The sequence below is a fragment of the Prionailurus bengalensis genome, chromosome D1 (genome assembly GCF_016509475.1).
Source record: "Prionailurus bengalensis isolate Pbe53 chromosome D1, Fcat_Pben_1.1_paternal_pri, whole genome shotgun sequence".
In the NCBI taxonomy this organism is placed as follows: Eukaryota; Metazoa; Chordata; class Mammalia; order Carnivora; family Felidae; genus Prionailurus; species Prionailurus bengalensis.
This window is the reverse complement of record NC_057346.1, coordinates 106675783-106698935: the sequence shown is the minus strand read 5'-3', so window position 1 is coordinate 106698935 and position 23153 is coordinate 106675783. Positions and strand designations below refer to the sequence as shown.

At 44.4% G+C, this 23153-nt stretch overlaps 1 protein-coding gene across 2 annotated transcripts; it reads right to left on the bottom strand.

Annotated features, from left to right (window-relative positions):
• Window positions 1-803: 803 nt before the first annotated feature.
• ASRGL1 (asparaginase and isoaspartyl peptidase 1) lies at window positions 804-23112 on the bottom strand. 2 transcript variants are annotated; one of them, XM_043581394.1, is made up of 7 exons: window positions 22964-23112; window positions 21644-21844; window positions 12208-12350; window positions 11214-11371; window positions 3486-3604; window positions 2734-2844; window positions 804-2089 (listed from the first exon to the last, which is right to left on the bottom strand). In XM_043581394.1, exons 2-7 carry the CDS (start codon window positions 21831-21833, stop codon window positions 1884-1886), a joined length of 927 nt encoding a protein of 308 aa, XP_043437329.1. In that variant the 5' UTR covers window positions 21834-21844; window positions 22964-23112; the 3' UTR covers window positions 804-1883. The 2 variants fall into 2 exon arrangements, with proteins under 2 accessions (XP_043437329.1, XP_043437328.1); XM_043581393.1 differs by having other exon boundaries at window positions 2734-2865; window positions 22964-23110.
• Window positions 23113-23153: the final 41 nt, after the last annotated feature.

Genomic DNA, 23153 nt, shown 5'->3' with positions numbered 1-23153 from the left:
AGTTGGCCACAGACGCGCATGGAGAAAAGACCATGTGAGGACACGGTGAGAAAGCGGCCGTCTGCAAGCCAAAGAGAGGTCTCAGGAGAAACCTCAGGAGAAACTGAGCCTGCCGACACCTTGATCTTGGACTTCGAGAACTGTGAGAGATAACTTTGCTGTGTAAGCTCCTGTGCTGTTTGGCTGTTGGCCGGAGCAATCTAATCCGCCTCCCTCAAAAAATCCTCATTGCCACAGCGTCATTTTGAGGTTTTTTAATGTTTATTCATTTTTGAGAGAGAGAGAGAGAGAGAATGAGCAGGGGTGGGGCAGAGAGAGGGAGACACAGAATCTGAAACAGACTCCAGGCTCTGAACTGTCAGCAGAGCCTGACGTGGGGCTCAAACTCACGAACTGTGACATCATGACTTGAGCCGAAGTCGGTCGCTCAACCGACTGAGCCACCCAGGCGCCCCTAGAATGCTCCATCTTGTAGATGAAAACTTTCCTAACAGTTAACTTGTCCAGAGTCCCCTGGGCAGTGGGGGCCAGTCAGGATGCAACTCAGTGCTGCCTCCACGCACCACCTCCACCTCCGAGGCCCAGAGTGGCCGCCTGTCCTTGAAGGTCACGGCCGGGAGCTGGAAGCTGGCGGCTGTCTGGCAAACCGTGAGAATGCTGATCATTAGCCCTGCTGATCCCCGTGAGCGGCGGTCGGGTCTCTCCCTTACCTGTTCAGAAAAGGCTCCTTACCTCTGAACACCCTCCAACATGCCCAATATGGACATTCTGGTCTTTGTCAACAGTGACTCCTAACCACACTGTTATTCTTTCAAAATATTTTATTAGTGGCACATGGAATTTTAAGTTAAGCAGTTTCTTTCCAGAGAGAAGACCTGACAAGACTAAAAAATTGTCACAGCAGAAATACCATTTCCAGTGTAAAGAGAGATTAACAGAAGTAGCCTCCACTGAGGAAATTACTGTTTTCCCTGTGCTGACCACGTTGTGCACACGCCCACCAGACAGTGCGAGGACGCAGGAGGCCCCGTGCAGCCCTGCGGGCTGGGCGCCCCTGTCATGGCCGAGGCGGGGAGGTCCAGGGCCCTGTTACCCAGCACGAGGACCCGGAGGGGCTCCAGCAGGCGGAGGCTGGTGGCAAATGCCAGGTGGGCAGACTCCTGTGGGAGTCCTGGAGGGCCCTCAGGCTGGCAGGAGCTCCGCAGAGCCCCCCCCCCCCCCAAGCCCCCTCACCTCCAGGGGGCACTTTTGAAGTGTCTGCGACTACATTAGTAAGTCAGAGGAGACCCGAACTTTCTTAGAAAACTCAGTTTATCCTCTTCCAGGTTCTTTCCCCTGACATTCTTCTGACTCAAAGTGAATTCCACAGCATTCTGCGGTTCTCTGGGACTTGGCCCACGAGCTCTGCTGCTTCTGTGTACTTTCAGATATGCCACTGGGTCCTTTCCTTCCCGCCTCGCCCTTCACTGGGTCCCGTGGAGAGCCTGCAACCGTGGGAACTCTGGGAGCGTCTGTCTGACCCGCCCCCCCCGCTCTGCTGGGGGTCTCCCACTACCAGACAGCGCTCCCTGCGCGCAGGCGGCTGCTGTCACATCAGATGATGTCATTTCTTTCTAACCTAAGACGCTGGGGCCGATTCAGGAGAAAGACTCAGGACTTGGTCATGTGGACTAGTCTTACTTTGACCTTAATAGGGGGATTTCTCTGAGCACTTTCGGATCTGCCCCTCAACCAAACACTCAGATACTCATTGATCAAGGCGACAAAACAGTGACAGACTGCAGAATTTTCCATTTCTAGATCTAATTAATTAAGCTAAATCTCCACACCAGGAAGCTGGACTTTCCCTTCAGGACAGCACCTAGAATACAATCTTCACGGTCCTAGGGCAGGTCAGTGACATTGGTCTCATCAAGGTCAATTCCAGAGTGCAGCTGGCAGTCCTTGGCGGCCGCCCAGGGCATGGAGGCAGAGGTCCACTTCACTGCCCAGTCTCCTGCTTTGCTGACCAAGATGACGCCGCCTAAACCCTTCAGCTTTGACTTCATATAACCCAACGACATGTTGGCAGCCTCTTCCAGTGTCTTTCCTGAAAACAAGGAGAGGCTGTGAAACAACCTTTCAATAAAAAGAAATCTGATGGGAAAATCATTTGTAGCATGAAAAACCAAAGTGAGTTAACAAAGATTCTGGGCAAATGATTTCTTTTTTCTTTTTTTTAAGTGCTTATTTATCACGAGAGCGAGTGAGCGAGTGTGGGAGCGCATGTGCCTGTGCGAGTGGGAGAGGGGCAGAGACAGAGGGAGAGAGAGAATCCCAAGCAGGCTCCATGCTGTCAGCTCATGACCTGAGCCAAAATCAAGAGTTGGATGCTCAACCGACTGAGCCACCCAGGTGCCCCCAAACGATTTCTATGTGAATGCTTCATAGAAGGGTCCTCACCGTAAAAGACCCTCTGTGCACTGAGGCAGAGCTTGACATCAGCCTCAGCAGACCTGCTTTTCTCCCACACCCAGGCTCAAAGTCTCTCTACTGCCCGAGATGCCCAACTCAGACAATATTCTAAATGCACTTCTTTCCAAATCCTAACAGAAGGTGGGAAGAAGTCAAAGTAGGTAACAGCCTGAAAGGAACATCTAAAGCAAATTAAAAAGGGTTTCATCTACTTTCCCTCCTATTTACGAAGACCTTCCGTTCACTCGTCTTCAGACAGTATGCATTTGTTCTATGTACCTTGTTCTACGTGGAAGAGAGTGAGTCTGGCCAGATTCACCTTCAGGATGCTCTCCCCGTGCCCCGTTGTTGAAATGGCACCAATGTCATTGTCAGCATAACCTCCAGATCCTGCCCCCAAAAAGTGACAAACTGAGCAGCAACAGTGAAGAAAGTCAAACACAGATCAAGTCTAAGGCTACGTAAATACTAAATCCCAAAGAGTGCCAAAGTGTGGACAAACATCAGTAGCTGTGACGCTTTAGTGTGAACAAAGCGCCAGGTGATGACCCTGAATCCAGGGGGATGAAGGGAGCCCCGGGAGGGAGGGCAGGCCTGACCCTTCATGGAACAGCTCCCGGAGGGCACCGCGGGTAGTCTGCGCAGGGCGAGGCATATACAGCCACGCCTACCCCCGCCCCTCACCCGCTTCCAGAATGAGGCCATGTGCTTCCGTGTCCACGCAAACACTTCCACTCGTAACGTCGCTGGAGCAGCAGCGTGTGGCTTTCATGCCACTCAGATCCAGTAACTGCCCACTGAAATTCTCAGCTTTTTCTGTTTGTTAATTTGAGCCCAGGCCTGGGAAGAGGGTTCGTGTATGTAAACCTCTGGGACGAAGTCTGCAGATCCCGAAAACGGGGCTAGAGGGAAGAGGCCCTCGGGGGCTCATGGGGGACAACTGGAGCCTCCCCCGTCTCCCTCTCCAAGTCCTCCCCAAAGCCAGGTGGGTGACTGTGGATGGGAAGGGGCAGAGCCATCGGGGGGCCCACCTATGCATGGCGTGTCCCCAACCCGGCCGACCATTTTATTCACGATGCCCCCCGTCGAGGTCGCGTAGGCCACGTTTCCGTTGCGGTCCAAGGCCACGGCGCCCACGGTTCCTAGGTTTCTGCCAAAAACAGAGAGAGAAGTGACAGGCTGAGACGAGAAACACTCCCACAGGTAACAACGTAACTTAACAGCACTTACATTCCCACATTAGAGGTTAATGGCAAACGGGCCACACTTTGATCCCAATATTCCTGACTCACGGAAATGGCAAAGAAAGCCCGTTTGCCTTTTATTCTGCAGGTCGGGTAGATTACTAGACACTCTTCTAGACCTCGGCTTCAAGAGCACATCTGATCCCAGCACCTCTGACCTCTAGCTGTGACTTACTTGCTAAGTTTTCTTCTCTGGGTCTCATTTTCCCCACCTATAAAATGGGGACAAAGCAACTGGGTGCTGGGGCACCAGGGTGGCTCAGTCGATTGAGCGTCTGACTCTTGATTTCGGCTCAGGTCATCATCCCAGGGTCATGGGATCGAGCCCCTCATCTGGCTCTGTGCTGAGCATGGAGCCTGCTTGGGATTCTCTCTCTCTCTCTCTCTCTCTCCCTCTGCCCTTCTCCCCTGCTCAGGATTCTCTCTCCCTCTGCCCTTCTCCCCTGCTCATGCGCATGCTCCCTCAAAACAAAAGGCGCATCTCAAACTTCAGTGTGCATAAAAACCCCTTGGATCCCCGGGCCCACCCCAGAGATCCCGAGTTGGTGGGTACAGGGCGGGACCGAAGACCCTGCATTTCTCACAACCTCCCAGGTGAGGCTGATGCTGCCCACCAGACCCCACTTTGCCTCTTTCATGGCACTTGCTGCAAAGACGAGATAGGTTATTGTTTTCTCTAACGTTTTATTATACATTTTCAAGTAAAAAAGTGAGAAGAATATAATACAGTACAATCACAGCTCTATACCTGCCACCCAGGTTCTATAACGAACTGTACTTGAGGCACAAAGTGCCGGGCACAGCAGGGAGCTGAATCGACCACGTCCCTTCTCCTGTGCAGCTTGCGTTTGGGGGGCAGAGGGCAGCAGTGCAATACAAATTTGCTTTATGGAACGACAGTAAAAACTACCACGAGTCCAGAAGCATGGAGACACCTCAACACAGGGCCTCTCTGAAGGAGGTGAGGGCAAGCTGTGCCGATCGCTGGGGAGAACGCTCCTGAAGCAGGAACATGATTGCTAAACTCATGGAATCTGGAGGGCACTGTGGCTGGAGAGAATAAAGTGAGGGAGAGTGAGGAGGGACGGCCAGCACCCAGACCATGAAGGCTCTGATGGGCGGGGTGACCGTGCACCCCGGTTACTTACGACAGTCCTGATTTATGCCTTTTGTCCCTGCTTGTTTCACCTTCGCTCTCAAGATCAAGTTCCAATTTGAATACTAAATCACACGGTTCTCCTACGTAAAGGCCGTCGTCAGGGCTTTCACTCGGAGGCGGGGAGACACTGGAGCACTTGAGCCAAGGCTCATCTTGTCACAAGAGGAGTTAAGCTTTAAAAATACTATTCTTACCACGACGCGCGTCCACCAGGGTGGCTAAAACGAGGAAGACTTGGTACCAGGTGTGGCCAGGATGTGCAGGGCTGGGATGCCCCGTCATTCCTGCTGGAAATGTAAACTGGTGCCCACACCCCTTTGGAAAACCATCTGGTGGAATCCACTGAAGCTGACTTAGCAACAACGCTCCAGCATTTCTACAGTCATCTGGCAGAAATGTGGTGTTCACCAAAAGAGGACACCCAGATGTTCGCAGCAGGACTGTTCGTAGTAATGGAAAATGGAAAACGACACAAATGTCCAGCAGAGGTGGAGTAAATGAGTGGAGACACAGCCATGAAACAGAATGATGCCGGCAGGGGGTGGGGGGGTGGGGGGGTGGTAAGCTGCCGCTGCAAAGCTGCAAACAATACACGGATGAATCTGAGAAACCGGGCGATGAAGAAAAGGAATGGCAATGTGCTGTTTCCTGATCTGGGGGCCGATTGCATGGGTGTGTCCACCCTGTGAAAACTCACTAGGGGTACATAAGATTTATGCACGTCTGGGGTGCCTGGTGGCTCAGTCGGTGAAGTGTCCGACTTTGGCTCAGGTCATGATCTCATAGTTCGTGGGTGTGAGCCCCGCGTCGGGCTCTCTGCTGTCAGCTCAGAGCCTGGAGCTTGCTTTGGATTCTGTGTCTCCCTCTCTCTCTGCCCCTCCCTGGCTCGTGCACTCTCTCTCTCAAAAAGAAAAAAAAAATTAAAAAATTACATGAGTTATTAAAAAAGATTTATGCACCTCTGTATGTATGCCACATTTGTACACAAAGTCTCTCTTAACACGATTATTCTAGCAAATGTGTGTTGGCAGAGGGAGATGAGACTGGAACTAGAGACTGGTCAGGGGGTTTGAAGAGTCGGTGGCCTGTGTGAGGGTGGTGCTGTGGTGTGGAGAAGCAGGCTGGGCTGGAAACATTTTTTTAACAGAGAAGACAGCCTTAACACTGAGGAGGAGGGACGCAACGGCAAGGAAGAAAAAATGATCACAGGACACAGGCACATTCACAGAAACGAATGAACCACAGACAAATGCCAAATGCTCAAACTTGTTACTAGTCTAGGAACAGCAAATTAAAGCAACAAGTTTAGGGCGCCTGGGTGGCTCAGTCGGTTGAGCATCCGACTTTGGCTCAGGTCATGATCTCACAGTTGGTGGGTTCGAGCCCCGCGTGGGGCTCTGTGCTGACAGCTCAGAGGCTGGAGCCTGCTTCAGGTTCTGTGTCTCCCTCTCTCTCTCACCTTCCCCTGCTCGTGCTCGGTCACTCACTCTCTCAAAAATGGATGAATAAACATTACAAACACCCTACTAAATAAAAAAAAATTAAAGTGACAAGGTTACCCTTCTCATGTCAGAGGAAGAGAGGCAGTCCCGGGCTCAGCTGGTGGCGGACCCACGTTGAGGCAAGATTACAAATACAAATGGAGGCCCATACCCCATGTTTACTTCTGGGAAGTTGTAAATACGTTCTATTCTCTTAGAGCGATGCATAGGCTTTTAAAAATATTGTAAAGCTATGGCTCTTGTGTGGCTGAAAGTTGGCCAACTACCAGCGGTGACTTAATTTCATTATGATCGTGCCCATCTGGGTTCTCTGTTGATGGCTGGATGATGGGAAAAAGAGATGTGTGCACGCACGCGCACGCACACACGCGCACGCACACACACACACACACCGCCCCGGTAAGTGATTGCGTGTCTACTCCACAAGACTGGCTCTCCTGCTTTGCTTTCAGTTTGGGAAGCCGTTGCTCTTGTAGCTGTATGTCCGTACAACATTCTGTTCTGTTGACCGACTGCCATAAAGACAGATCTTTTTGAGTCGGTGTAGTTCTTAGCAGGTTTTTAGGTAATTTTAATTTGGCGAAGCTTCACTCTGCTGAGGCAGTAGCAGCTGGAATGACCGACAAAATTCCTCAAGCAATCCTTGGATTTGGAAGCGCCTCCCGATCTGAGCACTGGCACGCTCACATGCTCGAGGGCAGCATGTGGTAAAATGCTGTAGCAGAAGATTCTACTAAATATTTTAATCTGATCAAATAAATTACAATCGCTTGCTGTAGTCGTTCCTGTCACCTTAAACAGGAATCTAGATCCACGCAGAGTATCTTCGGCGTATTACACAAAATCTTAAAGCACAAGTATGTTCTTTGACTGTATGCAAATCTCTCTTCAAATGATACGTAATAAACAGAAAAACAGCCTCTATGGGAGCTGGTCTGGGGGTTATTTGTACACGAATCTTCTCCTTCAAGTCACACAAGTATTTTTGCTTCCTTCTTTCGGTTTCCTCTTATTGGAATGTCATTTTTCTCGCTTACTTCACATCCAGTTTGATTTTGTTTCCCTAAACTTCACGTTTTCAATCCTTTTAGACATAAAGTAGCCAAAAAGATTAATTTTAAAGGTTTTATTAAGCTTATCAATAGAAATGAACAGTTCCTACTAAGTGACAATAGAGAGCACAAATTCAAAATTAATTTCACTGTCAAAGTCCATAATTTTCTCCTTGAGGATCTTGTGTGGTTTCACTGAACTCTTTTTATCAATGTGATTCTCGGATCGGACCCTCTCCTGTCCCACAACATTGATGCTATCGGCACAGCAGGGGCACACCTTCCAGAAAGAGATTTAAACTGTGAGCCTACCTGTCACATGGAATACTTCTGGATTCTTGGCCAAACTTCACGGTATCTTTTATTTACTAACCATGTTAACTCCATTATCACAGGTTTGCTTTTGACAGTCTTTAAAAAAAAATTTTTTTTTAAATGTTTATTTGTTCTTGAGAGAGAGAGAGAGAGAGAGAGAGAGAGACAGACAGAATGTGAGCAGGGGAGGGGCAGAGAGAGAGGGAGACACAGAATCCGAAGCAGGCTCCAGGCTCTGAGCCGTCAGCACAGAGCCCGACGTGGGGCTCGAACTCACGAACAGTAAGATCATGACCTGAGCAAAAGTCCAATGCTTAACTGACAGAGCCACCCTGGTGCCCCTTGACGGCCTTTTAAATTCACGACCAAGATGGAAAGTTTTCCACTTCTTTTAATCCAAAACACCTACTTCAAAAAGCAGGTATAAAGCCAATAAAATGTCCACTGACTTTGACTTGTTTTTCTTCGCTGGCTAGCATAGTGATACATGTAATAAATGTTAGCTGCTCAAGAGTTCTTCTGACCATGGTACATTCTAGCTGAACAGAGTATTTTGTTAAAAAAAATTTATGTATTTGATTTCATCTCTTATTACCCATTAAATTAATCTGTCTAAGCTCAGAGCCTGGAGCCTGCTTTGGATTCTGTATCCCTCTCTCACTCTGCCCCTCCCTCGCTCATGCTCTGTCTCTCTCTCTCAAGAATACAAAAACAAAAAAACTAAAAAAAAAAACATAAAAAAAAAAATCTGTCTAAATGCTCTATCCTAGACAGTGACCATATTAGTTTTGTTATTTTTTTGTCTTAATTACATGTTCGGTGTTTTATCAACTTTTGAAATAATTTTTACCAAGCCCAGAAATTTTCTACTGGGTTCCATCAACACTGTGCTGACAGAGTGCCATGCAAAGCATCATCCGCCCTCGCTAAATATTGGACACGCGGTATTACTCTTCCAAGAACCTCACATCCATGTTCCGTGTCGTCTTTTCCTTTTTCTGCTCTCATCTATTGCCTGTTTCCTCCAATCCTAGTAATTGTGTCCTTTCAGTGTGTGAATCTTCATGAGGAGCAATGACATCATCTTCCTTTAGTCCAGAATGTGACACTGCTGGGATTTCATCTGAACTACTCAAATTGAGGATGTAGCAAGAATACTATGCTCGTTAATTTTCACTGTCTTGATGGGTAATTAAATCTTCACTGAACCAAGAAGCTGGAATGTCCTGCTTATGAACTTTCAGTGGATTGTCCTGGAAGGAGGCCGCTTACTTTACTGTTTTGTTTTTTAAAATGCACACGGAGTGTGTCCTGGAAGATTGTTTTCCTTTTTTTTCCTTTCAGCTTTTTGTTTTCCTTTGTGAGTTCCACTTTTGTACTCTTTTTCGTATCAAAATCTTGACTTAACACGCATTTTCAATTGTCTAGGGATTAAAAAAGATGTGATTGTCTTGAAAGTGTACAAAATTAGGATGTATTTTCATCAAACATGAAGAGCAAATAAAACTGAATCAATATAAACGAACTGCAGATACACTTTCAAGTGTATCTTGAAATATGCCAAATTATCTATTTATAGTAAATATCAATATTAAAGTCAGACATGAATTACCCTTAGCAAATACAAGATTTTGAAACAAAACTACTTAAATGTTGAAAATGTTAACATATTACAAAAATAAAACCATTCCGAATTCTAACATTCAGCGTCCATTCAGCTGCCAACATAAAGAGCTGGTTCCTCACGCAGGTTCTGTCCAGACCCTCACTGTCCAATGCGGCAGGTGCGAGCTACCTGTGCCCCTGGCCTCTGGAAGCGTGGGCAGCCCCCAGCGAGATGGGCCGCAGGCGTAACATATGGGGCAGGTTTTGAAGATTTAGTATGAAAGAAGAATGTAAAATATCTCAAATAATTTCTTATATTGATTACATGCTGATATGGTACTTTGGATATACTGGGTTAAATAATATTAAGTTCACCTGTTTCTTTTTAGGATTTTTAACGTGGCTACGAATGTAGCCCTTGTCTTTCTACTGGACTGTGCTGGTCTAGGCCTACATACCCGCGAATTTAAGAGTCACGGCAATCAGTCCTCATGTGCGAGTCTCACAGACATTGTACTAATTCATGAATCATGAATCCCGCCAGAACCACAGCATAAAACATGTAAGGAGGCAGGAAACTGAATATCTGGCACTATTGGGAAACAATACTTTGCTGCTTGAGAATTTGACAAGTTATTAATTTGTCTTTTTCTCTTACCTAAGTCCTTCTGCTGCTCCATTCTTCCCCCACTCCGAAGCAGTGTCCATTTCTGATATCAGCAGTGGCACAGTCCACAAATCTTTAGATTTAGGTGCTCTTTGGTTCCAAGACACAGAGCAAGATGCAGAGAAGCATTTCCCTGGGGGCTGAATGGTGTTAATCACAAGAGTGGATGACGAGGGTTATGGGTCATGCAGGCCACTGCTGAGTGACAGAGGCGCCCCAGGTGACTGTAATAAGCCAACTGTTTTGTGTATTTGTGACATGGGGGTCCTCTGAAGTGTAGAACCCGGGGCAGGGTCTCTCCTGCTTATATCTAGGGGCGAAGATGGCTGGTGGAGAGGTGTGCTATTGCAGCATTTTTGGAAAGCAATGTGGCAACATCTATTAAAACACCCACGAACCATCAAGAAAGCAACCCCATTCCTGTGACGTACAACCACACACTTGGTTATCAACAGCTACCAATATATGGCCAATTGTGTAAAACAGATTCTTAAGCTGGGGACACATCAGGATTACCTGGACACTTTTTCCTAACACACCTGCCTGGCCTCTTCACTTCTGACCTCTTAGGTTAGATTCTTTGCGGAGGTGGGCCAGACGTGCATACTGTGAAAAAGCTCCCTAGGCGATATTAAAGTATACCGCTGGTTAAAAATGATAAATCTTAAAGAGTATGCAGGGTTAATAGATTATATCCCATTATAAACTGCCAGGCCATATTCGAATTTTACTTTTCAAATGTTGCTTTGAATAAGGGGGCTTTTATTTGGGATTTTGAAATCTAATATAGAAAACCGTAATTCAGAACATATGACTAATTGAAACTTGTAAGAGCTGTCCTGATTTCTCTGTACTAGGACAGAGTGTTTAAGTAACTTCAGAGGATAGATCATAGAGAGCCTGCCTGGTCTGCTTTCAATAACAGACTGATCAAGAAGCATCCAGTAGTTAACACATTAACACAAGGCGCTCTGCCATTCAGTCATCTTGGAGAAGGAAGTCTCGGCCTAATTTGAGTGGTTATTCACAGAAGTAATAAATGAGGTCAAGTTTAAGAGAAGAGCAGTGTTTCCACTCTGTACTATGAATTATTTTGTACAAACACTGAAACTACCAAGTGATTCTTGACTTGTTTAAGAACTGTAGGTAATCAGACATTTGTCAAACTTCCACAGTCGAGTAACTCCCCAGACTGTGAGCCGCAGATACACTTACTTTTCAGAGTCTGGCTTTGGAGCACCTTTCTCATGCTTCTCTTTCTCTAGGCGTTTTATGTTTCTCTCGGTCACCAGCTGCTCTTTAGGAACTGTGGGAATCCCCATGGCTGTCGCAAATTTTGCTGCACCTTGGTCAGTCAGAAAGCAATGAGTTGTCTTCAGCCAGAAAGAAATGGGAAATGGTTAGATTTCTGAAACAGTTAAAATCTTCTTAACTGCTTCAATTGTATGGCTATAATTAGTTCTCTCTGGGTATGAAACCTCAAAAGTGCAAATTCCACTGGCTTGCTTCTCCAAATGCTGAGCAGCCTGGCGCTCTCGAGATTTTGTATTTTCAAAAAAACCCCCACATGATGGAATATTACTAGGATCTTAAGTTTAGAGAACAGAATTCATTTTTATTTAACACACGCTGTTTGTTTTTGAATTTTTTAAAAAAATGTTTATTTATTTTTGAGACAATGTGAGAGACAGAGTGCAAGCAATGAAAGGGCAGACAGAGGGAGACACAGAATCTGAAACAGGCTCCAGGCTCTGAGCTGTCAGCACAGAGCCCGACGCGGGGCTTGAACTCACAGACCGTGAGATCATGACCTGAGCCAAAGTCGGACGCTTAACTGACTGAGCCACCCAGGCGCCCCAATTTAACACATGCTATTAAACAAGGTCTGTTCCGTTTGTATGTGTTAAGTCATATGCATTGAGAGAAAACTGAAGAAAATACAGGAAGACAACATGAAAACAGTAATTACTGTCAAGGGATTACTAGCCAAACTACACTGTCAACAGAGTTGGAGTCTTGGCTTCTTTGACAAATTTAAATAGATTGCTTCTGTTCTTTTATATGACTTTAGGAGAACAGTGCTTGCAAGCATTTCCCTAGAGCAGGAAATTTTAGTCACTGAAGTACTAAAGTACTTAAAAAGTCCTATTTAGTCACTGAAGTATGGCGGTAGCAATTTCTTGCAAAAAAGGATGCTTTAGTCACATACCTTTTCCATAACAAGCCGTGCAAGTTTAATGGGATTTGCTATGCCCTGGACTGCAGAGACAGCTCCTGCAGACAGGTCTTTTCCATTCATGATACTAGCATCCATTTCCACATCACCATTTACATTCAAGACAGATCCACAACCTAAAACCAAAGAGAAGTTGAAAAGCAATAATTAAGAACTTAGAAATGACTCCCAGGTTTCTTCTACGCTGCTGACTTTGTTTATTTTTTAAAATGTTTTATTTTTGAGAGAGAGAGAGCACAAACAGGGAAGGGGCAGAGGGAGAAGGGGACAGAGGATCCAAAGTGGGCTCTGTGCTGACAGCAACAAGCCTGACACGTGGCTTGAACTTATGAACCATGAGATCATGACCTGAGCCGAAGTTGGATGCTCAACCGACTGAGCCACCCAGGCGTCCCTAAGCTGCCAACTTCAATTCATCTTCTACTTGCTGCCAGAGAAGCATGTTTGAAAACACAAATCTGGCTTGGTGCCCCATTACCTACAAAATAAAAAGGATGAAACCCTGATCTGGTCTCTGATCTCCTTTGCTGGTTTTATCTCCCCTCCTTGGCTACATTTTACTGAAACACTAGGTTTCCCTGAAAGTATCGTAAGTTCTCACTACTCTGGGCTCTTGTGCATGCTCTTCTCCTTACCACCAGCATGCTTTCTCCAACTTTTTTTTGCCTAGATGATGCCTATGAGTCTAGCTATGCTTAACCTCTTGTGCCTGTTTCCTCATCTGTAAAATGGGATAAGAACAAAGCTCAAGAATATTTAAAGGATTATAAAACTATCCAGTACCTAAAAGGTAAAATTTACAATGTCTGGTATCCAATAAGAAATTTCCAGGCACACAGGGAAATAAGAAAATATGACCCATAATAGGGAGGAAAAAGAACCCACTTAATAGTAATGGATCATAAATGACATAAATGACAGAATTAGTAGACAAAGATGTTAATAAAACAGTTGTTATAACTATATTCTATATGTACCAGGACATGGAGGAAAACATAAAAAGGACCCAAACAGAACTTCTAGAGATGAAAAAAAAGTCTCAAGTGGAAAATACACTGGATGGGATTAAAACAAAGTAAGACACAACAGCAGAAAATAGTAATGACTATGAAGAGATAGCAATAGAAACTATCCAAAATGAAAAAGAAGAAAAGATAAAAACCCACCAAACAGAGGATCACTGAGCTTGGGGACAATTTCAAGCAACCCACTCTATGTATATAATTGGAGTCTCTAAAAGGAGAGGGGAGACAGAGGGACAACAAAATATTTAAGAAAAAAATATATACAAAAATATCAAATTTGATTAATACTGTAAATTCACAGATCTGAGAAGCTCAATAAACTCCAAGCAAAAGAAACATGAAGAAAACTACATGCAGGCACATTATGATCAAACATCTTGGTCTAATCAGATAGAAAATCTTAAAAAAAAATTTTTTTTTCATATTTACTTATTTTTGAGAAAGAGAGAGAGAGAGAAACAGAGCATGAGCAGGGGAGGGGCAGAGAGAGAGAGGGAGACACAGAATCTGAAGCAGGCTCCAGGCTCTGAGCTGTCAGCACAGAGCCTGACATGGGGCTTGAACTCACAAACGGCAAGACCATGACCTGAGCCAAGGTTGGACACTTAACCAACTGAGCCACCCAAGAGCCCGGAGATAGAAAATCTTAGAAGTAGATAGAGCGAGACACATTAGGAAGTGAGAAAAAGATGAGAATGAGAATACATTTCTTGTCAGAAATGATGCAAACCAGAAGACAGTGGACCAACATCTTTAAAGTCCTGAAATTAAAAACAACAACCCCCCCCCAAAAAACCTGTCAAGTTGGAATTTAATACCTAGTGAAAGTATCTTTCAAAAACTGAAAACAAAGACTTTTTCAGATACACGACAGCTGAAAGAATTCACCCGTAGAAGACGTGCAATACAGGAAATGTTAAAGGAAGTCTTTCAGGAAAAAGGAAAAGGACAGTGGACAACAGTCATGATCCACACCAAGGAATGAAAAGCAGTGGAAATGGCTAGTATGTGGATAAGCAGAAATACTTTTTCCCCTTTATTTTATTTTATTTTATTTTTTTCAACGTTTATTTATTTTTGGGACAGAGAGAGACAGAGCATGAACGGGGGAGGGGCAGAGAGAGAGGGAGACACAGAATCGGAAACAGGCTCCAGGCTCCGAGCCATCAGCCCAGAGCCTGACGCGGGGCTTGAACTCATGGACCGCGAGATCGTGACCTGGCTGAAGTCGGACGCTTAACCGACTGCGCCACCCAGGCGCCCCTCCCCTTTATTTTAACAATATCTTTAAAATATAACAATTTAAAGGAAAAATAATAACAACGTATTAGGCAATTTATAACATACACAGAAGTAAAATACATGACAATAATGGCACGAAGGCTAGCAGAGGGAAAACAAGTATGCTGTTATAAGGTTCTTACATTATGCATGAAGTATGATATTATTTGAAGGCAAACTGTGACAAATGAGAGATGTATAGTATAAACTCTAAAATACCCTTAAAAAACTGTCTAGCTACTAGGCCAACAAAAGAAGACAGAATCATAAACAACACTCAATTGTCCCAAAAGATGGCAGAAGAGGAAAAAAAGGAACAATGAATGGATTGGACAAATAAAAAACAAATAACAAGATTGACAGATTTATACCTGATCGTATCAATAATCACATTAAATGTAAATGGTGTAAACACCCTGATAAAAAGAAGAGATGGTCAAATTGCATAAAAAGGTAAGATACAACTATGTCCTCCTGAAAAAAATCCACTTTAAATATAAAGATACAAATAGGTTAAAAGTAAAAGAACAGAAAAAGCTATGCAATGCTCAAATGAATTAAATGAAAGTGTGAGCAGCTAGATTAGTATCAGGCAAAGTAGACTTTAGGACAAGGAATGTTAAATAATAATGACATTACATAGTGATGAAGGGATCAGTTCACACAGAAGACAGCAGTCTGTGTATCTAACAACAATTTCTAAGCATATGAAGCAAAACTGATGAAGTTAAAGGAGAAGAGAAATCGCGAAATCCACAATTACAATTAAAGACCTCCTCATTCCTCTCTCAAGAATCAACAGAAATAGAAAATCAAGGTGTAGAAGATTCAAATAACGTTATTAACCAACTTGACCTTACTGAAATTTATATAACTTTCAATAAACAATAGCAGAGTGCATATTCTTATAAATGCAAATGGAATATTTACCAAGACAGACCATATTCTGGGCCAAAAACCAAACCTTACAAAGTTCAAAAGAATGTAAATCACACAAAATATGTCCTTTGATTGTCACATAATTAAAATAAAAATGAGAAGGATATTTGGAAAATCCACAAATACATTGAAATTATCACACTTGTAAATAAACCATGCTTCAACGAGGAAGTCACAAGGGAAATTATAACATGTTTTGAACAGAATGAGAATGAAGAGACGTGAAAACTTGTAGGATGCAATCAAAGCAGGACTTACAGGAAAATTTAAAGCATTAAGTGCTTGTATTAGAAAAGACTGGTCTCAAGTTATGATCTAAAGAGAACAGTAAATTATTTCCAAAGTAAGCTGAAGAAAGGAAATAACAGAGCTAAATCATTTAAATTCCGAAGAGAAAAAGAATGAGAGAAAAAACAATTCAAAATCTGCAAACCCTCCTAAAACCACAAGCTACTGTTCTTTGAAAAAGAAACAAAACAAAAGAAAAACTTGATAAACTCTAGCTAGACTGACCAAGAAGAAAAGACAGAAATTCAAATAATCAAGAATGAAAAGAGAGGACCTCTCTACAAACCTTACAGACATTAAAAAATAAAGACATATTGCAAATAACTCTTAAGCCTATAAATTCAACATCTTATTCAAAATAGCAATATTCCTTGAAAAACATAAAAAACTCAAAGAAGCAACATAACTTGAATAGTCCCACACCTAATGAAGAAATTGATTTCTTAGCAAAAAACTTTCCATTAAAGCAAAACAAAAAGCCAAAAGAAATTCCAGGCCCAGATGGCTTCACTAGCAAATTCTACCAAACTTTTACAAAGAAATAATACTGATTTTATACAAACTCTTCAAGCAAAACAGAAGAGGAGGGGTACTTTCCAATTCATCATTTGAAGCCAACATTACCCTCCTATCAAAGCCAGATGGATGTTAGAAGAAAATAAAACCACAGATCACTATCTTTCTTGAACATAGATGCAAAATCCTTAAGAAAACACTATCAAATCTAATCAAGCAATAAATAAAAAAGATAACACATAGTGACAGAGGGGTGTTAACCCTAGGGATGCAAGCCTGGTTCAAAATTCGAAAACCAATCAATCGATATCCACCATACCAACAGACAAAAGAAAAACCATATGGTCATTTCAATAATGGAGAAAGAGGATGTGATAAGCTTCAACATTCATACCTGATAGAAAGTCTTGGGAAACTAAGAATAAGGAAACCTCCCCAACCTGATAAAGGGAATCCATAAAATCCTACAACCCACGTTCTATTTAATGGTGAAAGACTTTCCCCTTAAAATTGGGACTAGCACAGGATGTTTGCTCTCACCACTCCTATTCAACCTAATATTGGATGGTCTAGCCAGAGGAATATGCAAGGAAAATAAATAAAAGTCATAAAGCCTGTAAAAGAAGAAACAAAACGGTCTCTATTTGCAGATGACATTTACTATAAAGCAATGGTAATCAAGAAAGTGTGGTATTGGTGAAGAACAAATAGATCGATGGGCCAGAACAGAGAGCCCAGAAACAGACCCACATACATATATGGTAAAATGATCTGTGACAAAGGAATTGTGACATTGTGATTTATAACAAACACATGTTTTGGTCTTTGCCCATGGTTCCCGGCTCTCAGCTCCCAAAACCCTTGGAATTTCCTAGGGGTTGAGTGCAATGGGAGGACCTTTTATTACGACTTTTGGTCTTTCGTCCTCAGTTCCATAAATCACTTCAGTGTCACAAAGGTGAAATGGATATCTTGTCGCATGACAAGCTGCTTTCACCCATAACTCAGTTTATGTTAATGAGGTGACTTTTGGAAACCCTCTAAAGATGGGGGGGGGGCTGGTTGCCAAGGGAACCAACCATAGCTGGAGGGTTAGAACTTTCAGTCCAGTCCCCGATTTCCAGGGAGGGGAGAAAGACTAGAGGTTCAATCAGTCACTAGTGGCGAAGAACTTAATTAACCATGTCTATGTAATGGAGCTGGCATGAAAACCCAAAAGGATATGGTCTGAACAGTTTCCGGGTTAGAACCAGAATGCTTCCATGTGCCACTGTGCCAGGGCCCAAACTCCAAGGAGACAGAAGTTCCTTTGTTGGGCACCTGTCTCTGTACCCCTTCATCTTGCTTTTGATTTGTATCTTTTGTAATAAACTGGTGATCTAATGAGTAAACTGGTTTCTTGAGTTCTGTGAGCCTCTCTGGCAACTGACTGAACCCAAGGAGGGGGTCGTGGGAACCTCTAATTTATAGCCAGTAGGTCAGAAGCACAAGGAACAACCTGAATTTATAGGTGGCGTCTGAAGTGGAGCACAGTCTGGTGGGACTGAGCCCTTGACCTGTGGAATCTGATGCTATGTCTAGGTAGATAGTGTCAGAAATGAGCTGAATTGTAGGATACCCAGCCGGTGTAGGAAAAGTGCTTGGTGTGGGAAAACTCATACACACTGGAATTGGGTTCAGAGTCTTCAGACAAAGGCAATCCAATGCAGCAAAAAAGAGAAGTCTTTGAACAATAGTGCTGGGCACTCATATGCAAAAAAGCCCAATCTAGACATAGACCTTACACCCTTCACGAAAACCACTCAAAATGGGTCACAGATCTAAATGTAAAATGCAGAACTATAAAACTCCTAGAAGATAACACAGGAGAAGGTTTAGATGACCTTGGGTTTGGCTTTCTAGATACCACACCAAAATCACCATCCATGAAAGAAAGAAATTAAGCTGGACTTCATTAAAACAAAAAATTTCTGCCGTATGAAGGACACTATCAAGACAATGAGAAGACAAGCCATAGACTGGGAAAAAGTATTTGTAAAAGGCACACCTCATAAAGGCCTGTTATCCAAAATACACAAAGAACTCTTAAAACTCAATAAGAAAACACCCTGATTAAAAAATCAGACAAGGATCTTAACAGACACCTCACCGAAGAAAATCTACAGATGGCAAGTATGAAAAAAAACTCAACTGTATTTTCATATATTAGCAACACATACTGCTAACTGTAATCTTAAAAAGTAGCATTTACAGGGGCACCTGGGTGGTTCAGCCAGTTGAGCAGTTGAGCGGCCAACCGACTCTTGATTTTGGCTCAGGTCATGATCTCATAGTTCATGAGATCTGCATGGGGCTCTGCACTGACAGCACTGACCCTGCCTGAGATTCTCTCTCACCCTCTACCCCTTTCCCCCACTAGAATGTTCTCTCTCTTAAAAAAAAAAAAAAAAAAAAGTAGCATTTACAGTAACACCAAAATACATGGAAGAAGTATAAATCTAACAAAGCATTTGTAAGATATGCATGCTAAAAACTACATAACACTGATGAAAGAAATAAAAGATTTACTTTTTTTATTTTTACTTTTTAAATGTTTAATTTACTTTGAGAGACAGCATGAAAGTGTGGGGCAGGGGGGCAGAGAAAGAGGGAGAGAGAATCCCAAGGAGCGTTCTCACTCTCAGCATGGAGCCTGACTCGGCGCTTGATCTCACGAAGTGTTAGATCATGACCTGACCGGAAATCAAGAGTCAGATGCTTAACTGATTGAATCACTCAGGCGCCACAGAAATCAAAGATTTAAATAAATGGAAGTTTATACTGTGGTTTGGAAGTATTGGATTGAAAGGCTCAGTCTTGTTAAGATGTCAGTTTGTCCTAAACTGATCTATAGAGTCAACACAGTCCTACCGAAAATCCTAGCAAGAGTTTTTTTTTTTTTTTTTGGTAAAAACTTGACAAGGTGATTCTCAAATTTGTGGGAAAGACAAAGGGACTAGAATAGTCAAAACAATCTCTTTCTCTTTCTCTCTCTCTCTCTCTCTCTCTCTCTCTCTCACACACACACACACACACACACACACACACACACGACTCTTACTACCTGATTTTAAGACTTAATATAAAACTATAGTTATCAAGACAGTGTCGTATTGGTGAAAGGCTACACATACAGACCAAGAGAACAGAATCCACCAGTAGACCTGTACATATAAAGTCAACTGATTTTGACAAGGGAGGAAGGGCAATTCTATGGAGAAAGGTTGATTTTTCAACAACTGGTACTGGAACAATCATGCAGAAACAACCTTGACATATAACTCATACCTTATGCCAAAAAATTATTAAAAATGGATCTGAGGCCTAAATATAAAACCTAAAACTATAGAATTTCTAGAAGACACGTAAGAGAAAACATTTGTGACCCTGGGTTAGGCAGATATTTCTTAAGGTATGACACAAAAAGCACAATCCATTAAAAAATGGGACTCCTCCAGGGGCGCGTAGGTGGCTCAACTGGTTGAGTGTCCAACTTTGGCTCAAGTCACGATCTTGGAGTTTGTGGGTTTGAGCCCTGCATCGGGCTCTGCGCTGACAGCTCAGAGTCTGGAGTCTGCTTCGGATTCTGTGTCTCCCTCTCTCTCTGCCTCTCCCTTGCTCACGCTCTCTCTCAAAAATAAATAAACATTAAAAAAAATTATTAAAAAAAATGGGATTCCTACAAAATAAGGAACTTCTGTTCTTTGAAAGACACTGCTAAGAGAAAGAAAAGACGAGCCACAGACTGGAAGAAAATATTTGCAAATCACGTATCTAATAAAATGCCAGCATCTAGACTATATAAAGAACTCTTAAAACTCAATAATAATAAAAAACACAATAGAGAAGTTGACAAAATACTTGAAAAGATGTTAAAATAAACATCATTTGCCAGAAATTACCACCAGAACGAGGTCCCACCACACCTCTACGACAATGGCTAAAATAAAAAATACTGACAATACCAAGTGCTTGTGGGGATGTGGAGTCATTAGAGCCTTCATACGCTGCTGGTGGGAATGGAAGTGGGAGTCACTCTGGAAAACAGTTTGGCAGTTTCAAATAGTTAAATATATACTTGCCACATGACCAACTTCAATATTAACCCAAGAGACACAAAAACTTACATTCACACAAAAACCTGTATGTAATTGTTTATAGCGATTTGTAATGGCCCCAAATCGACCATGTCCTTCAGCTGGTGAATGACTGACACTGTGGTATATCCATACAATGGAATACTACTCAACAGTACAAACAGATGGACTATTCGTACTTGTGTCAACGCGGATGGCCCTCCAACGCATTATGCTAAATGAAGAATCCAGACTCAAAAAGCTACATGTTGTCAGACTCAAAAGGCCACGTATTGCATGATTCTACTCTCTTTTCCCTTAATGTGCTGCAGAGCAGACACCTGGGACAGTAGAAGCAAGTCACTTAGAATGGCAGGCTCTGGTACAGGGCAAAGAGATGAGAACTAGCCACTCCAATTCTGAATTCATACTTCCCAGTTCATGCAGATGACTGATCCTGGTAGTTGAGAGAGGGTGGGAGACCAGAAGACCTGTTCCAAATCAAAGTCCTTTGTGAATAAGTGGGTGTTCTGTCAGTCAGAGGGCCCTGACTGCTAACTGTATGTAATTTAACAAGCCTCCCTCTGAAACAGCAAGCCACTCCTCTTGCTGGCAAGGAGTAGCATCCAGTAAATTCTGGCTCAACCAACAGAGCCATAACGATGCACTTACGCCTCATTCTATGGTCAGGCAGACTTCAGAAATTTTGTGTAAGTGTTCAAGAGCGCAGAAGCAAGGGGATGAACAAGACTCAGGAAGTATTTGATGACTAACTGGTTCAGATTTCCTGAAATTCTTTTCTCTGACAGATGTTGGGCAGGTGGGTATCATCCCCCAAAGTATTTTAATCCCTAGATTTCAGGTTCTCTATTTTACTTTTATGTATGTATGTATGTTTATTTATTTTTGAGAGAGAGAGAGTCAGAGTATGAGCGGGAGAGAGGCAGAGAGAGAGGCAGACACAGAATCTGAAGCAGGCTCCAGGCTCTGAGTTGTCAGCACAGAGCCCGATGCGGCACTGGAACCCACAAACCTGGAGACCACGACCTCAGTGAAGTTGGACGCTCAACTGACTGAGCCACCCAGGCAACCCTGAATTTAAAAAATTCTTAAAGCAACTTGGTCAACTTAAAATATGAAGTTATACTGAAAAGCTTCTTAGATTGACACTTTAGATTCGATGTATTTAGGGGGGAGAAGATTAACTTGATTTGGCATCATTTACTAGCTGCAGTGCAAGTTTACCTGCGTTGAACTCAGGATCATCTTCCAGGACGGTCACAGCTCCTTCCACAGCATCAACTGCGCTCCCTCCGTCCTTCAGGATTCTGTAACCCTCGGTAGCAGCTCTGATGATGCCCTGACGCACCCGCTCTTTCCTGTCCTTAGAGATATTACTGGCTCCGCCACCGTGGACCACGATGACGGGATTCATGTCGACAGATCCTAGGGATCAGGAAAATGAAAGTGTCTTTTTGAACAGGCCCAAGAAAACTACCCTGGATGTAATCTCCTGGGGGAGATTCCACTGGAGACTATGTCCAGTTTCTACCCCTGGAAGGGAAGCAAGGTTTACAGCCTCAAGCAATTTCCTGCACGGAGAGAATGGGGGATGGGGGCGGGGGACAGAGACAACTTGCTTTGAACTTTACACAAAAAGTCCAGAGTGCCCCATGGTCTCCCTCCCTGATCCCCTCCAACCCGCACCTCCAACACCTTCAGGCTTTGGGCCAGGGCTTTGGGACCCCCTCCCACCGGCTGCCATCTGGCCTCAGGAGAACCCCAGCCTGTGACCTGTGCCAGGGCCTAGCCTCCAGGGCCAGAGCTCCAGCCCTACCAATGGGCTCTTTCCGGTCTCGGTTTCCCCTGGGATGGTCCCTTTTCCAGGACTGTGAGTCCTGCATATCTGCAGATAGGCACCACACTGTGGGTCATGTAGGGATAGCCCGGGACACAGGTGGGGCCTCTGGGAAAGACACCGGGATGTCAGGGTCCAACCAGTTTCAAAGCAAAGTTACTAGAGCAGCCAAATCTTGCTGGATATCAGAAGCCATCTTGGGGCTGTTAGAGCTTAGGACTGGGAGACCGCTGGCAGCCATGATCGCCAGACAGGCCTCAAAGAAAAAGGGTCTGAGGGCAACCACAATTCCAACCTCCTCATCACTACTGCAGCGGGAGGAAACGCTGGCCTCAGGATAATTCCCGGTGGGGTAAGACAGGCCCTATCTAACAGGTCTGGAGGGCTGCGGACCTAGGGCAGGTGCGCTGGTGTGAACTGTGCATGCCCTTGCCAGCGAAACTGAGCATCCAGGCTCCCCGGGGCCGTCCCTGGTCCAGGCCGTGTAGGGACAAACTGGGCTACAGGCATGGACTTCTAGGGGATACACCGCGTTGCTGAGGCCCAGTCCTCCCAGCCCCCCCAAAAAGAGATGCGCCACATCTCACTGGAATCCCTTAGCCTTGACATTCCCGTGTGGTGCCAACTCGTCGGTCCCACCCGCCACGTCCCAGACCCCGGCACCGCGCAGGGGGCTTTCCCGGTCTCCGGCAGGGCCGTCGACTTACCGAGGACACCGCGGGCGGCGGACGCAGGGGCTTCAGGCTGGGCCGAGCCGCCCGGCCGGCCTCCGAACCTGCGCGGCCCACCGCCTCCGCGAGCCCTTCCGGGAGACCGCTGGGTTCGCAACCGCTCCGCCACAACGGCCCCGCGCTTGCGCACGAGGGCGGGGCCGGCGCGCCGCGCAATTACCGTAAA

What these genes read in the sequence shown, in the direction of transcription:
- ASRGL1 (XM_043581393.1), bottom strand. Translation starts at nt 21,833, where the DNA reads ATGAATCCCGTCATCGTGGTCCACGGTGGCGGAGCCAGTAATATCTCT. An exon ending in TGATCCTGAGTTCAACGCAG is followed by an intron (nt 12,351 to 21,643) that starts GTAAACTTGCAC and finishes CTTTGGTTTTAG; the next exon opens with GTTGTGGATCTGTCTTGAAT. An exon ending in CACGGCTTGTTATGGAAAAG is followed by an intron (nt 11,372 to 12,207) that starts GTATGTGACTAA and finishes TTCTGGCTGAAG; the next exon opens with ACAACTCATTGCTTTCTGAC.